Source organism: Primulina huaijiensis, chromosome 3 (genome assembly GCF_012295235.1).
Source record: "Primulina huaijiensis isolate GDHJ02 chromosome 3, ASM1229523v2, whole genome shotgun sequence".
NCBI classification, from domain to species: Eukaryota; Viridiplantae; Streptophyta; class Magnoliopsida; order Lamiales; family Gesneriaceae; genus Primulina; species Primulina huaijiensis.
In genome coordinates this window covers 23,487,306-23,499,100 of record NC_133308.1, presented here as the reverse complement: position 1 = coordinate 23,499,100, position 11,795 = coordinate 23,487,306, and the positions used below count along the sequence as shown (strand labels likewise).

Genomic DNA, 11,795 nt, shown 5'->3' with positions numbered 1-11,795 from the left:
ATCTTAGAGTTATCGATCGATGAGATCGATGCACACTAAAAAATAGTGATGATAATCTCCGAATATAACATTACCCAAAGTGTCGCATTGTGTTTTTAGTCGACGAAGGTTATAAAAAAAAAAAATCAAATTTCAAATTAACACTTCATGTATATATTTTTTTCGATCAACGATTCATATTCTACCCCTTTCCTTTATGCTCTGCACTCTTTAAATTTCATTGCATAAAAATTTGAAAATGCTACAATCTCACAAGTGCTTGCCTTTACAGTTTACAGACAACTTGGTTTTCCCACCAAATTTGCAAGTTTCAAACACATTCTTACACTACATACAACATCCCAACCTCAAGAAGTGATGCTGGAGGCACTTTCAGAGCCACATCTGCTCCCCTACAGTTCCTCCTCAAGAAATTATACCCGAAATTAATTGCCAGCTTCTTCAACAGAGACGACCCTTGTTTCGCCCGGACATGAGAGTGACCAAGTATAAATGCAGTCCCAGATTGTTGAGCTTCATTCAAATCATGCAACTCTTCCATCATCCGAACCTCCATTTCCGATCCCACATCGATCTCGGATTCGTTCTCAACAGTGAATCTCACCTTTCTTTGGGGTATGGTCATGGGTTCCATTTCGATGCCGGTAATGCTGTCAATAGTCGGAAAGTCAACGGAAACGCTCTCTGGTTGTAGGCTGTTATCTGTCTCGAAGGCTGGTATGGTCCCGATCACCGCGAGGCGACACTCGTTCGATGATGCACCAGATACTGTGCGGGTGGTGGCGTCTTCTTTATATGTATCTAAGATTCCCTGTGTTTTATACCAGTCATAGCGTATGAAATCCGCCAGCCGGGTAATGAGTTCGGCTTCAAAGGAGTCGACATCTTGGTGTACGTCACGATATCCATACCGGACAATGCATCTATATGAGCGATGAGTTGTTGGGCCCACACGACCCATGAGGTACCGCTCATCCGGGAGGACATACGGTACGGGTACAGATTTTATACACACGAAGACAAGGATTCGGTGGAAGGCCGGGAGATTGGTCACAAAACGGGAGAAATTTGCTGGAATACCAGATGTGAGGTCTGTGAACACAAGCCCAATTCCGGGGACCCGAGCGATGCCTAAGCTAGGACCTAAGGCTAATAGCCATTCAAGAGAAACCTTGTTGTGGAGGTCGTATTCGTATTTCTTGATGGTGGCATAGTGCCAGACAAACATTACAGTGACTAGGAAGAGCGCGAGCAGGATAGGAAGCCAGGCACCTTCAAGAAACTTGATGACAGAGGCGGAAAAGTATAGTAGTTCGATGGAACCGAAGAAAAGTAGAAAGCATAGTGCCACAATCGGAGGTTTGTGCCAACAAAGGATAATCACAAGTGAAGTTAAACAAGTGGTCACCAGCATCACTGCCATCACGGCCAATCCTGAAGATAAAAATCCCCACAAGTACTGATAAAACATGAACCTTTGTATAGTCGGTCAAAAGAAATGAGATCCCAAGAAGAGTGTGGTTTATTCCTACGTACCTGATGCATTCCCCATGTGTTTTATGTCTCTGAATCCAATTGTTACAGCAATGCATAGGATCATGAGCATCCAGTTGATCTCGGGAATGTAAATCTGGCCGTGTATCTTTTCAGATGTGTGAATGACCTTGACTCGTGGGAAGCAACCGAGTGATTGACTTTGGTTGATTATAGAAAATGTTCCACTTATGATCGCCTGACTTCCGACAACTGAGGCGAGTATTGCTACTGCAAGCACTGGCCATCTTACACTTTCTGCATCAGAAAGTGAGATCAGTGATATGAGCACAATAAGAACAAGTTCCTAGTCTATTTCACTATCACTATTCTCCACGAAAATGTGCTCTTTTGCGTCATGACATAATATCCCATCTCCAACTTCGACCAAAGAAAAAAAAACATCTATTTGCTCGACAAATCAACAGATCACCATAGTAATTATAAAATTTATATTTAGTGTTTAATATTTCTTTCTCCTGTAAATATAATGGCATGCCTTACCTGGAACTGAGACATAAAAGCCAATCTTGTGAATCGAATGATGATGCTTTGACAAGTAAGCTGCTTGACCCATATATGCCAATATCAGGGCTGGATAAACCAAAAACGTGAAAGCTATCTGCCAGAGAAAATGTGCCAGGAACAACCATTACAAACCATGTACAGATCCTTCTTATACATTTATCATTCTATTAAAAAATAACAATAATAATTTTCCGAAAAAATTGGTTCGAACGGTTACACCTGAATTGCTGCATACGAGAAATGGCCAAGATCAGCAAACATTGCTTCTGATCCTGCAAAAATCCCATTTAATGGCATTAAACAATGAGAGCAAACCTATAGAGTGATAGAAAACCATTACAAACCCAAAATCAATAAGCCCGTAAGTACAAGTTTTTAGGACTCCTGCTTCATAAAAAATTACTGCTTCAAAATTCACCGATACCCACCATTATAGGAATTTACCTGTAATGCACAAAAGTATTCCACCCAAAGACATCCATCCACCTTTCCTCGTCTTCTTCAAGAACTTTATCATGTAATATGGGGATAGAGCTTGATAAACATGTGGATTCCAGTGGAAAATATTATACAATCCAAGAGCGCTGATGCATAGTAACCAAGTGAAGACAATTGGTGCAAAACAGAAACCAATTCGATGTGTGCCATAGTGCTGTAGAGCAAACAGGCACACCAATATGAAGCAAGTAATTGGAACCATAGCATCTGCAAATGAGAAATGAATATAGATGTCAAGCTGATTTAGCTTAAATGATCAACGAATCTAGTAAAAATCTCAAGCATTATGGAGAGACATTATTTATTTCAAAGAAAAAATCTAGCACCGACGACTGTCTCCGCTGTACCAAGATGAATCTTTCTAGCATGCTTATATCCTCACTCACACGCATCCTATGAACGTTAGGATAAAGATTTTTGTAACGCTCCAGATTCGACGACGACTGTCCCCACTGTATCAAGACGAGTCTTTCTAGCGTGTTTATGTCATCACTCATACGCACCCTAAACAACTTCTCAGAGGTAACCCATCCCAGAATTGCTCCAAGTAAAGCACGCTTTACGTTAGAGTTCTCATGTGATGAGCTCTATAGTTTCTTGATATGAATAGTGGCTATCAAATATTTTAAGCTCTCCTCAACTGTACAGTCTCATACCTACACAATCTTGGATTTCCTTTCTTTCCGGTGTGAGGTCGGTTCATTCGTGTTCCTTTCGCCTAGAAGCCTGCCAAGAGCAGCTCATTGTCCATGCAACATCATGGCACAGACGATCACCTCCCACCATCTTCAGTCCTGAGCATCAAATGTCCACCAGCTTCCACTTGGTCCGTCCCTAAACCACACCGTACTAAGAGAGGTCATCTCTGATACCAACTGTAACGCCCCAAATTCGACGACTGTCCTCACTGTACCAATACAAGTTTTTCCGGTGTACTTATGTCCTCACTCATATGCACCCTAGGAAATTTCCCAGGGGAGGGTAANTGCATTTTGGGTTTCTGACAATGTATGTGACAACACTTTTTTCATCCTTGTGGCCAACACTTTTGCAATTATCTTATATAAGCTCGTTGTGAGGCTAATGGGTCTGAAATCTTTTACCTTTAACGAGTCATTTTTCTTTGGTATCAAACATATATACGTTTCATTGGTCAGCCCATTTATGATCCTNTTGTTGGGATATAGTCAAAGGAGAGCTAATGATGGTTTTTGCAGAATTTTACGAAGGAGGGATCATAAATGGGCTGACCAATGAAACGTATATATGTTTGATACCAAAGAAAAATGACTCGTTAAAGGTAAAAGATTTCAGACCCATTAGCCTCACAACGAGCTTATATAAGATAATTGCAAAAGTGTTGGCCACAAGGATGAAAAAAATGTTGTCACATACATTGTCAGAAACCCAAAATGCATTTATCGAGGGAAAACAAATATTGGATTGTTGCTTGATTGCAAATGAGTTGGTGGAAGAAGGGAGGAAGAAAAATAAAAAAANATTGCAAATGAGTTGGTGGAAGAAGGGAGGAAGAAAAATAAAAAAGGGTGGGCTTTGAAAATTGACTTTGAAAAAGCGTATGACAATGTTGAATGGGATTTTCTGGATTTTGTTTTACAGAAAAAGGGCTTCGGGGAGAGATGGAGAGGATGGATAAGAGGATGCGTATCCAATGTTTCGTTTTCAGTAATGATTAATGGAAGACCGAGGGGGAAATTTAAAGCCTCTAGAGGACTTAGACAGGGAGATCCCTTATCACCATTTTTGTTCAATATGGTTGTGGATGTTTTGGGAAGATTGATTGACAAAGCAAAAGAAGAGAATTTCATCGGAGGATACGAAGTGGGCCGAGATAAGGTGGAAGTATCACATATACAGTTTGCCGACGATACATTGTTCTTTGTGAAGACGGAGGAACACTTAGGCTTTTTGGTGCGAGTTTTGAAGGCATTTTGTGATATGTCAGGATTGAGGATTAATTGGGACAAGAGTGCCTTGTTGGGTTTGAATCAAGAACAAGCAGAGGAGGAAAGTATAGCTATGGGAATCGGGTGCCGCAAGGAAGAATGGCCAATAAAATACTTGGGAGTCCCTCTAGGGGGCAATCCTTTACAAGTGTCTTTTTGGGAGCCTATCATGATTAAGATTACTAGAAAATTGGCAACTTGGAAAAAGGCTTTCTTGTCTAAAGGGGGTAGAGTGACATTGATTGCTGCGGTATTGACTTCTATACCTATATATTTCTTGTCTCTATTCAAGATACCGAAAGGGGTAGCGGGGAAGATGGAAAAGGTAATGAGAAACTTTTTGTGGGATGGGACTGAGGGAGATTCACATTGTCATTTGGTTAGATGGAATAAAGTTTGTCGACCGAAAGAGAAAGGTGGATTAGGCCTCGGGAATATATGTTTGAGAAATACGGCATTAATGGGAAAATGGTGGTGGAGATTCAACGTGGAAAGTGATTCGCTGTGGAAAAGAATAATAAAGAGCAAGTATGGGTTACAAGAAAATGGTTGGGATGCGGGGTTGGCTAAGAATGTGACTTTTAGATGTCCGTGGAAGTTCATTTCTACAGCATACCCGACTTATCACCGACTACTAAGACCGGTGGTTCGAGGGGGAACTAAATTCAGGTTTTGGGAGGATATTTGGTTGGGGGATTCATCTTTCAGGGATCTGTTCCCTTCTTTGTTTCAGTTATCTTTGATTCGTAATTTGCCTATTTCATATTTTGCTTCCTTTGATTCTTCGTCACATAATTTTTCTTGTGATTTGCACTTCCGTCGATCTCTCCGTGAGGAGGAGATCAATCAGTTATCTTCGCTTTTAACTATTCTTGAGGGTGTTAGATTGGTGGAAGGGGTTGATGATTTTCATCAGTGGGAGGGGGATCCGTCCGGGAAGTTCACAGTCAAGTCTTTTTTCAATTCATTCTTCACGGAGAGTAATGGTCCACAAGATTTCAAATTTTTCAGTATCATTTGGAAAACCCCTATTCCGTCGAAGATTCAAATTTTCTCGTGGACAGCAATCCTTGCAAAATTACCGACAGCCGAGATGATGCAAAAGAGATATCCTAATTGTTCTCTTTGTCCCAACTGGTGTGTATTGTGTCGTAAGCATGTGGAAACACAAAATCATCTGTTTATTCATTGCAAGTTCACGCATGCGTTGTGGGCTAGGGCCTTGAAAGAAATGAGACTGGTTTGGGTCGTGCCGAAGACAACCCAAGATGTTTTTACTACGGATCTGGGACATTTGCTTGGCAAAAGAGGAAAAATTTTCTGGAAAGTTGTGATCCATGGAATTACTTGGGCGGTTTAGTTGGAGAGAAATAGAAGAATTTTTGAAGAATTGGAAGAAACTACGGAAGAATGCTGGGAAAAAATCAAGTTCACAACAGTAAACTGGATTCGAACGGATAAAAACTTTCAGGGATTGTCTACTTTTGATATTTCTAGAGATTGGTCATATATGTATTGTTAAAAATTAACTAATTCATGGCAGTGGATCACTAGTCCACTTCTTGTAATGTAAAATTCTCATATTAATAATATTGTTATGTTTCTTATCAAAAAAAAAGTAGTACCTATCAAATCTTTTAAACTCTCGTCAACTGAACATTCTCATACCTGCACATTCTTGGAATCCCTCTCATTCCGGTGTGGGAATCAGTTCATACATGTTCTCTTTGCCAAAAGTCAGTCAGGAGCAGCTCATTGTTCGTGTAATCTCATGGCACCGGCAATCATCCCGTCCTCTTCGGTCCCGGGCATCACAATTTCATAAATCAAGATAGGCAATCACCCCCGTCCTCTTCGGTCCCGGGCATCACAATTTCATAAATCAAGGTGGAAACAACTTTAGTGAGACTGACATAAACAATCATGTTTCAGTTCCCCGAGAATGGTTGATCAGTACACACATTTTTTAAAATTGGAATTGGAATTGGAATTGATACATTGACAGCACAATGTTTCTACATAACTCAGATGTCATAGGGATGACTCGTCGAGAAAGGGGAAATTTATCCCTCAAGCAAAAAGAAATGATTTTTTATGTTTAACATAGCCCTCGCCTTCTCTTCACACACCCTTAATCCCGGTCCCGGTCCCGGTCCTGGTCCGCCCCCAGGAAGTCTACCTCTTGGGTTTTCACACAACTTGTCACCTTTGCATCCATCTTATGTCTATCTCTTACTTATGCTAAAAATTGACAGGGCCTTTTGATCTGTACTGATATTATATGTGTTCAAACGATTCTCCAAAAACCAATCATAAAAATTTAAGTGGCAATTGTTCTAGGGCATGTTACATATCCTTTTAATTTCAGACTAAGCCTAAACCACACTCACGATGAAATGGAAACGCTAACAGTCTTTTACAACTGTATTCATGTATATGATAATTAAGTTGTTAGTCTCAGTGAATAATGTATTTTCAAGTCCTTTTCAAACGAGTGAGGAAGATCAGGCATGCGACTTCAGCCACAAGTTGGACAACTGGTGGTCCCGCTTCTTGGGCCACATGGTATATGATTACAATCTCGTCCACGATCATAAACACTGAAGGTTATCTCTAGGAGCTTCCTTAGGAAAGATTATAAAACAAAACAGCTAACAGTAACTCGATTTAAAGTTCTTTGCAAGAGAACCTGACTCACATCCCATTTTAGTCCATTTTCTTGACAATGTAATTGTTGCTTTCTTCTAGCTAATAAAAAACATTTTTCCTTTCAATAAAAACATTGATATTTGACAATTACATGTTTTACATCTATAAATGAACCTAACTCTTATAAAAGAGAATTGATAAAGCAACATCTATTACAGCATTGACTATTCCTGTCCCAGAAGTCAGACAATGGGCCAGAAAGCAGACAAGAGTTATGAAACCAAAGACTCACCTGTCAAAGCGGGCCCAATGGACGGCTATGTTTATGATTTATCTGTAAGAATCAGTTTGAAACCCCAAGACTGCGAAATCCCTTTTCCAAGATAGGGATTTGATTTTTCTAAACCAGTAACTATTTCATTAAACACTGAAACAAAATACAATCCTGTGCTAGAAACACTAACTTCACAATGACAATCAGCTGGCTCGGTTACAAAAAAGAATCAAAAGTAGTGAGGTGGGTAGATGTGAAACCAAAGAATAAAAAATCCACAAATTTATCGGTAGCCCTAAGGACAGTATAATAACACTCGCATTTGGTTCTGGGAACGAGAAACCAAAATATATGGTACAAGGAATCAAAATAAGAATCTTACATTGGTGATGTTCCTTAGACATGGATAACTCGAGGCCTGAAACAGCTGAAAAAACTGCAAGAAATAATCACCTTATTATTTCATCAGCAACCTAAGATCACCTTATCATCACGACATAAATTCAAGAAAAAAAATATATAATCACCAGATATTGCTGGAGTGAGTAGTCCATCTCCAATAACCATACAAGTGCCTAGTAGAACTAAAATTAGTAAAGCCGTGTGCAAGGATTTGTGCCTTTCGAGCACCATTTTAACCCTCGAGCTGTTTTTCGTCTCCGGGGGATGCTCGAGTTTGTAGGTGGACAGAGCTTCATCGGCAACTTGACGGTTCGGAAGAAGGCTAACTTTAGCATGCCTGCATATCAGAGAATACAAGGCAAAAGTACCACCTGCAAAAATTAAGCATATATAACAGATTTTGCAACATGAATATGCTGTTAGGACGTAGTTTTACAAATTTTAGTTTTGAACTCTAACTTACCCTCTCCGTTATCATCTGCTCGAAGAACAACAAATACGTATTTGAACAGGGGGACCAAAGTTAATGTCCAGAAAACAAAAGAAAGAACACCAAAAATCTCTTCGTTTGTGTCTGAGTGTTGAATGTCCTCAGCAAATGTGCTCTTGTACACATATAGAGGGGAAATGCTAAGGTCGCCATACACTACACCAAGACTCTGATAAGCTAATAACAGAGTATTCTTCCAAGAATCCTTCTGAAATGGAATCAACATTTAACATGAAATAAACAACCCCTTAAAGAACGTAGAACTAAAATTCAAAAATATTTCCAAGAATCAATCTTAGTTTTAGTAGACTATATGTGCCAAAGAACAGAAATTTCGGAGAAGAAAAGGACACGACTGTAAAGTGATATTGGTAAATCCATACCCAAAAACTTCGATAAATGGAGCAAGAAATGGAACTGAACAAACCTTCGAAGAGCTCCAACACTTCCCATGGGCAAGATCCATATTTCTTGAATGTCAATCTTGTGTTAAGTTCCTGAAAAATTTACAAATTAAAAGCAGATCCAGATTGAAAAAAAACCAAGAACGAACGCACATTAACAGAGTAAACAAACAAAAAAAAAATTAATAAGCTGATGCTATAAAGAAACAAACAACTAAATGCCACCGACTCATAAATCTAATTTCCAACCAGAAACAAAAAAAATTATATAAAAAAACACCAAACTTTTGCCCACTTCTGATTTAACCCATTTGGCACATCCACCCCTTCAGCATTCCAGAAACGTGACAGTTTTGCACTATGCAAGAAAAAAGAAATGAGGGGACTTGAAAGAACATGAATCTTTTCCAATCAAAATCATGTAGAAAATGTGAGTACCAATTGAACTGAAATTCGAAACTAATCCCATTTCTTCTGCATTTTCTTTCTTTTATGGATAGATAACAAGGAAGCACCACAAGTATAATTACCCTAAAACACGCAAATCAAGAAAGCAATACGAAATGTGCTACCCAGTTCAGTTCAAAAAGGTAAACAAACACACTATTAATCCTTACAGTTTAATCTTTCTGTATACACTCATAGAATCGCATTACTGTAAACAATTGTTAAAAAATATCTTGATAAAACACACAAGTATAGACTTATAGTGAAGAAAGAAGAAGGAATGTACAATGAGTGTGGCAGGAAAACCAAAATCACATGATTCAACAACACTTGCATTATCATATCCGTCACGCCAACTTGAGCCCACAAGAATAAAGGCGATTTAAAGGTCATTAATATATTAATTTCATATTCCGGCACACACACACACACATTTTTAAAGAAAGACGGAAATGACACATTCGGCATTCCAACCAACTTTATGGACTGGAAGCTAAATAAAAAGGGTAAATTTACACTTCTAAAGCAAATCCCGGAGCTATTTTATTCAAGAAAATGCCCGCTTTTCAATGCCCGAGAGATACTCCTGAATTGTATATTATAGGACAGCCTATATTAGTGGAAATAGTTGTTTATTCACAGATATAACTTTTGCATCTTATACAATCAAACACAAAATCCAATCACTTCACAGTTCACATTATGGAGAGATGATGAACGGGCTAAAGAAAACGTGCCCATTTGGATTGAATCAAGAAAAAAAATGAAGATTATAAAATTTTACTCCACTTTTTCACCCCCAGCATATTGATTAAAATGTAAACCAGCTCAAAAGTCGAAAATAACTCAATCAAAGTATCAAACAAATGCCATCACTTTCATAAAAATGCGTTATTCCCCTGTTTCCCCCTCAATTTTTGCTACCTACTTTCCAAGTTAAAAAATGGCAAGAAATAATGGGACTGAATCAAAAAACAAAGGGCTTAAACAAAAGTAGGATTTTTCGCAAAAGTTCGAAAAACACCAGTAGTTTGAGTGTCCTTTTCGTAGAACGCAGCATCACGTGATTGTACATGGACCCCCACTCTTTCAACTTTTTGTGCATTAACTAGTAGCCCACTTCTTGCTTTAATTCTTTTGACCTCATTTTCATCTTCTTTGCTATGATTTCACAGATTCAACGTTTCAAAAATTCCATTTTTTAGTGTGAACATCAGTACAAAATATGTAAAAGACTGCGGAATTCAACTTTTATTTAGAGGATAGAACCGTAACTGCGGTAATAAAATTGATTCGTCTGAAAAATTATTGGTAAAAAAATTGAATCCATCAAATGACTTGTCGAAAATTCACCTATTGGACGGACATCGTTTTCAAATATCTTGGAAAAAAAAATTGGTAGTTCACCTATTCGACTGACATTGTTTTCAAATATATTGCAAAAAAATTGGTAAAAGAATTTGTCAATGAGTTTTGAAGATTCTGTTTTTAGATCTATTAGGTATTCGGTATTCGGTATTCCTAGGTGCGAAAAAACAAAATTATATATTTCTTTAATCTAAAATTTATGGTAAAAACGTGTGTTAGACGGTCTCACGAGTCGTATTTTGTGAGACGGATCTCTTATTTGGGTCATCCATGAAAAAGTATTACTTTTTATTCTAAAAGTATTACTTTTTATTGTGAATATCGGTAGGATTGACATGTCTCACAGATAAAGATCGTAAGACCGTATCACAAAAGACCTACTCAAAATTTATTTCGAATTCTATAATAATTAACAATGATCTAGAATGTTGAGTTAAATTATATTATATATATAGATAATTAATAAATTGAGTTAAATGATATATATAATTAAATAAAACAACTAATAACTATTACTATTAAAGATTATTTAATGTAGAAATATTTTAACAAATAAATATTTTTTATTAATTTAAATAAATATTTTGTATTAATTTGTAGAAATATATTGTTAATGTGTTTATTTATTTAAAGTCAAATTTGGTTTCTGTAGACCTAAGTTATCCTATCAAAATGCCTACATTTTTTTGTAATTATCCTGTCAAAATAGCAAATATGTAGGGTTAACTCAATAATTGTACCTTGCTTATTCAAAATCATAATCCAAATACTATCTACCGATGATTCAACTTGCTCCTTATTGTAAAAAAGTAAAAATTTACGATAAAAAATAAAAATCTCAAACTCTCAAAATTATCACACTACACACTTTATAATATTTTTCTCTCAACTCAATTGTGATTTTCTTCACAAATGAGAGATCTATTTATAAAAATTTTTTACAAATAATCCAAAAATAAAATACATCATTACCTACATCATCACACACTAATTTTCAATATTCAACACCTAATTTTACCTAATTTTCAACATTCAACATTCACATAAATGGATCCTCGTAGATAACGGAATATATGTTTAATTCCGTTCCAGTGTCTCTTTGTTGGATATGTGCTAAATCTTGCCAATAAATTTACGGCAAAAGATATATCAGGCCTTGTACAATTTGTAAGAAACATAAGGGCACCAATAGCACTTAAATATGGTACTTCTGGACCAAAAATATCTTCATCATC

The 11,795-nt window shown here is 37.4% G+C and overlaps 1 protein-coding gene across 6 annotated transcripts; it reads right to left on the bottom strand.

Moving 5' to 3' along the window:
* Positions 1 to 207: 207 nt before the first annotated feature.
* LOC140973861 (potassium transporter 2) lies at positions 208 to 9,588 on the bottom strand. 6 transcript variants are annotated; one of them, XM_073436955.1, is made up of 10 exons: positions 9,479 to 9,588; positions 8,769 to 8,838; positions 8,315 to 8,549; positions 7,977 to 8,222; positions 7,832 to 7,885; positions 2,506 to 2,766; positions 2,281 to 2,333; positions 2,038 to 2,155; positions 1,537 to 1,791; positions 208 to 1,434 (listed from the first exon to the last, which is right to left on the bottom strand). In XM_073436955.1, exons 2-10 carry the CDS (start codon positions 8,805 to 8,807, stop codon positions 323 to 325), a joined length of 2,373 nt encoding a protein of 790 aa, XP_073293056.1. In that variant the 5' UTR covers positions 8,808 to 8,838; positions 9,479 to 9,588; the 3' UTR covers positions 208 to 322. The 6 variants fall into 6 exon arrangements, with proteins under 6 accessions (XP_073293056.1, XP_073293054.1, XP_073293057.1 ...); XM_073436953.1 differs by having other exon boundaries at positions 9,363 to 9,490; XM_073436956.1 differs by lacking the exon at positions 9,479 to 9,588 and adding an exon at positions 9,276 to 9,344.
* Positions 9,589 to 11,795: the final 2,207 nt, after the last annotated feature.

What these genes read in the sequence shown, in the direction of transcription:
- LOC140973861 (XM_073436955.1), bottom strand. Translation starts at nt 8,807, where the DNA reads ATGGATCTTGCCCATGGGAAGTGTTGGAGCTCTTCGAAG. An exon ending in AGTGTTGGAGCTCTTCGAAG is followed by an intron (nt 8,550 to 8,768) that starts GTTTGTTCAGTT and finishes ATTCCATTTCAG; the next exon opens with AAGGATTCTTGGAAGAATAC. An exon ending in ACTCACTCCAGCAATATCTG is followed by an intron (nt 7,886 to 7,976) that starts GTGATTATATAT and finishes TATTTCTTGCAG; the next exon opens with TTTTTTCAGCTGTTTCAGGC.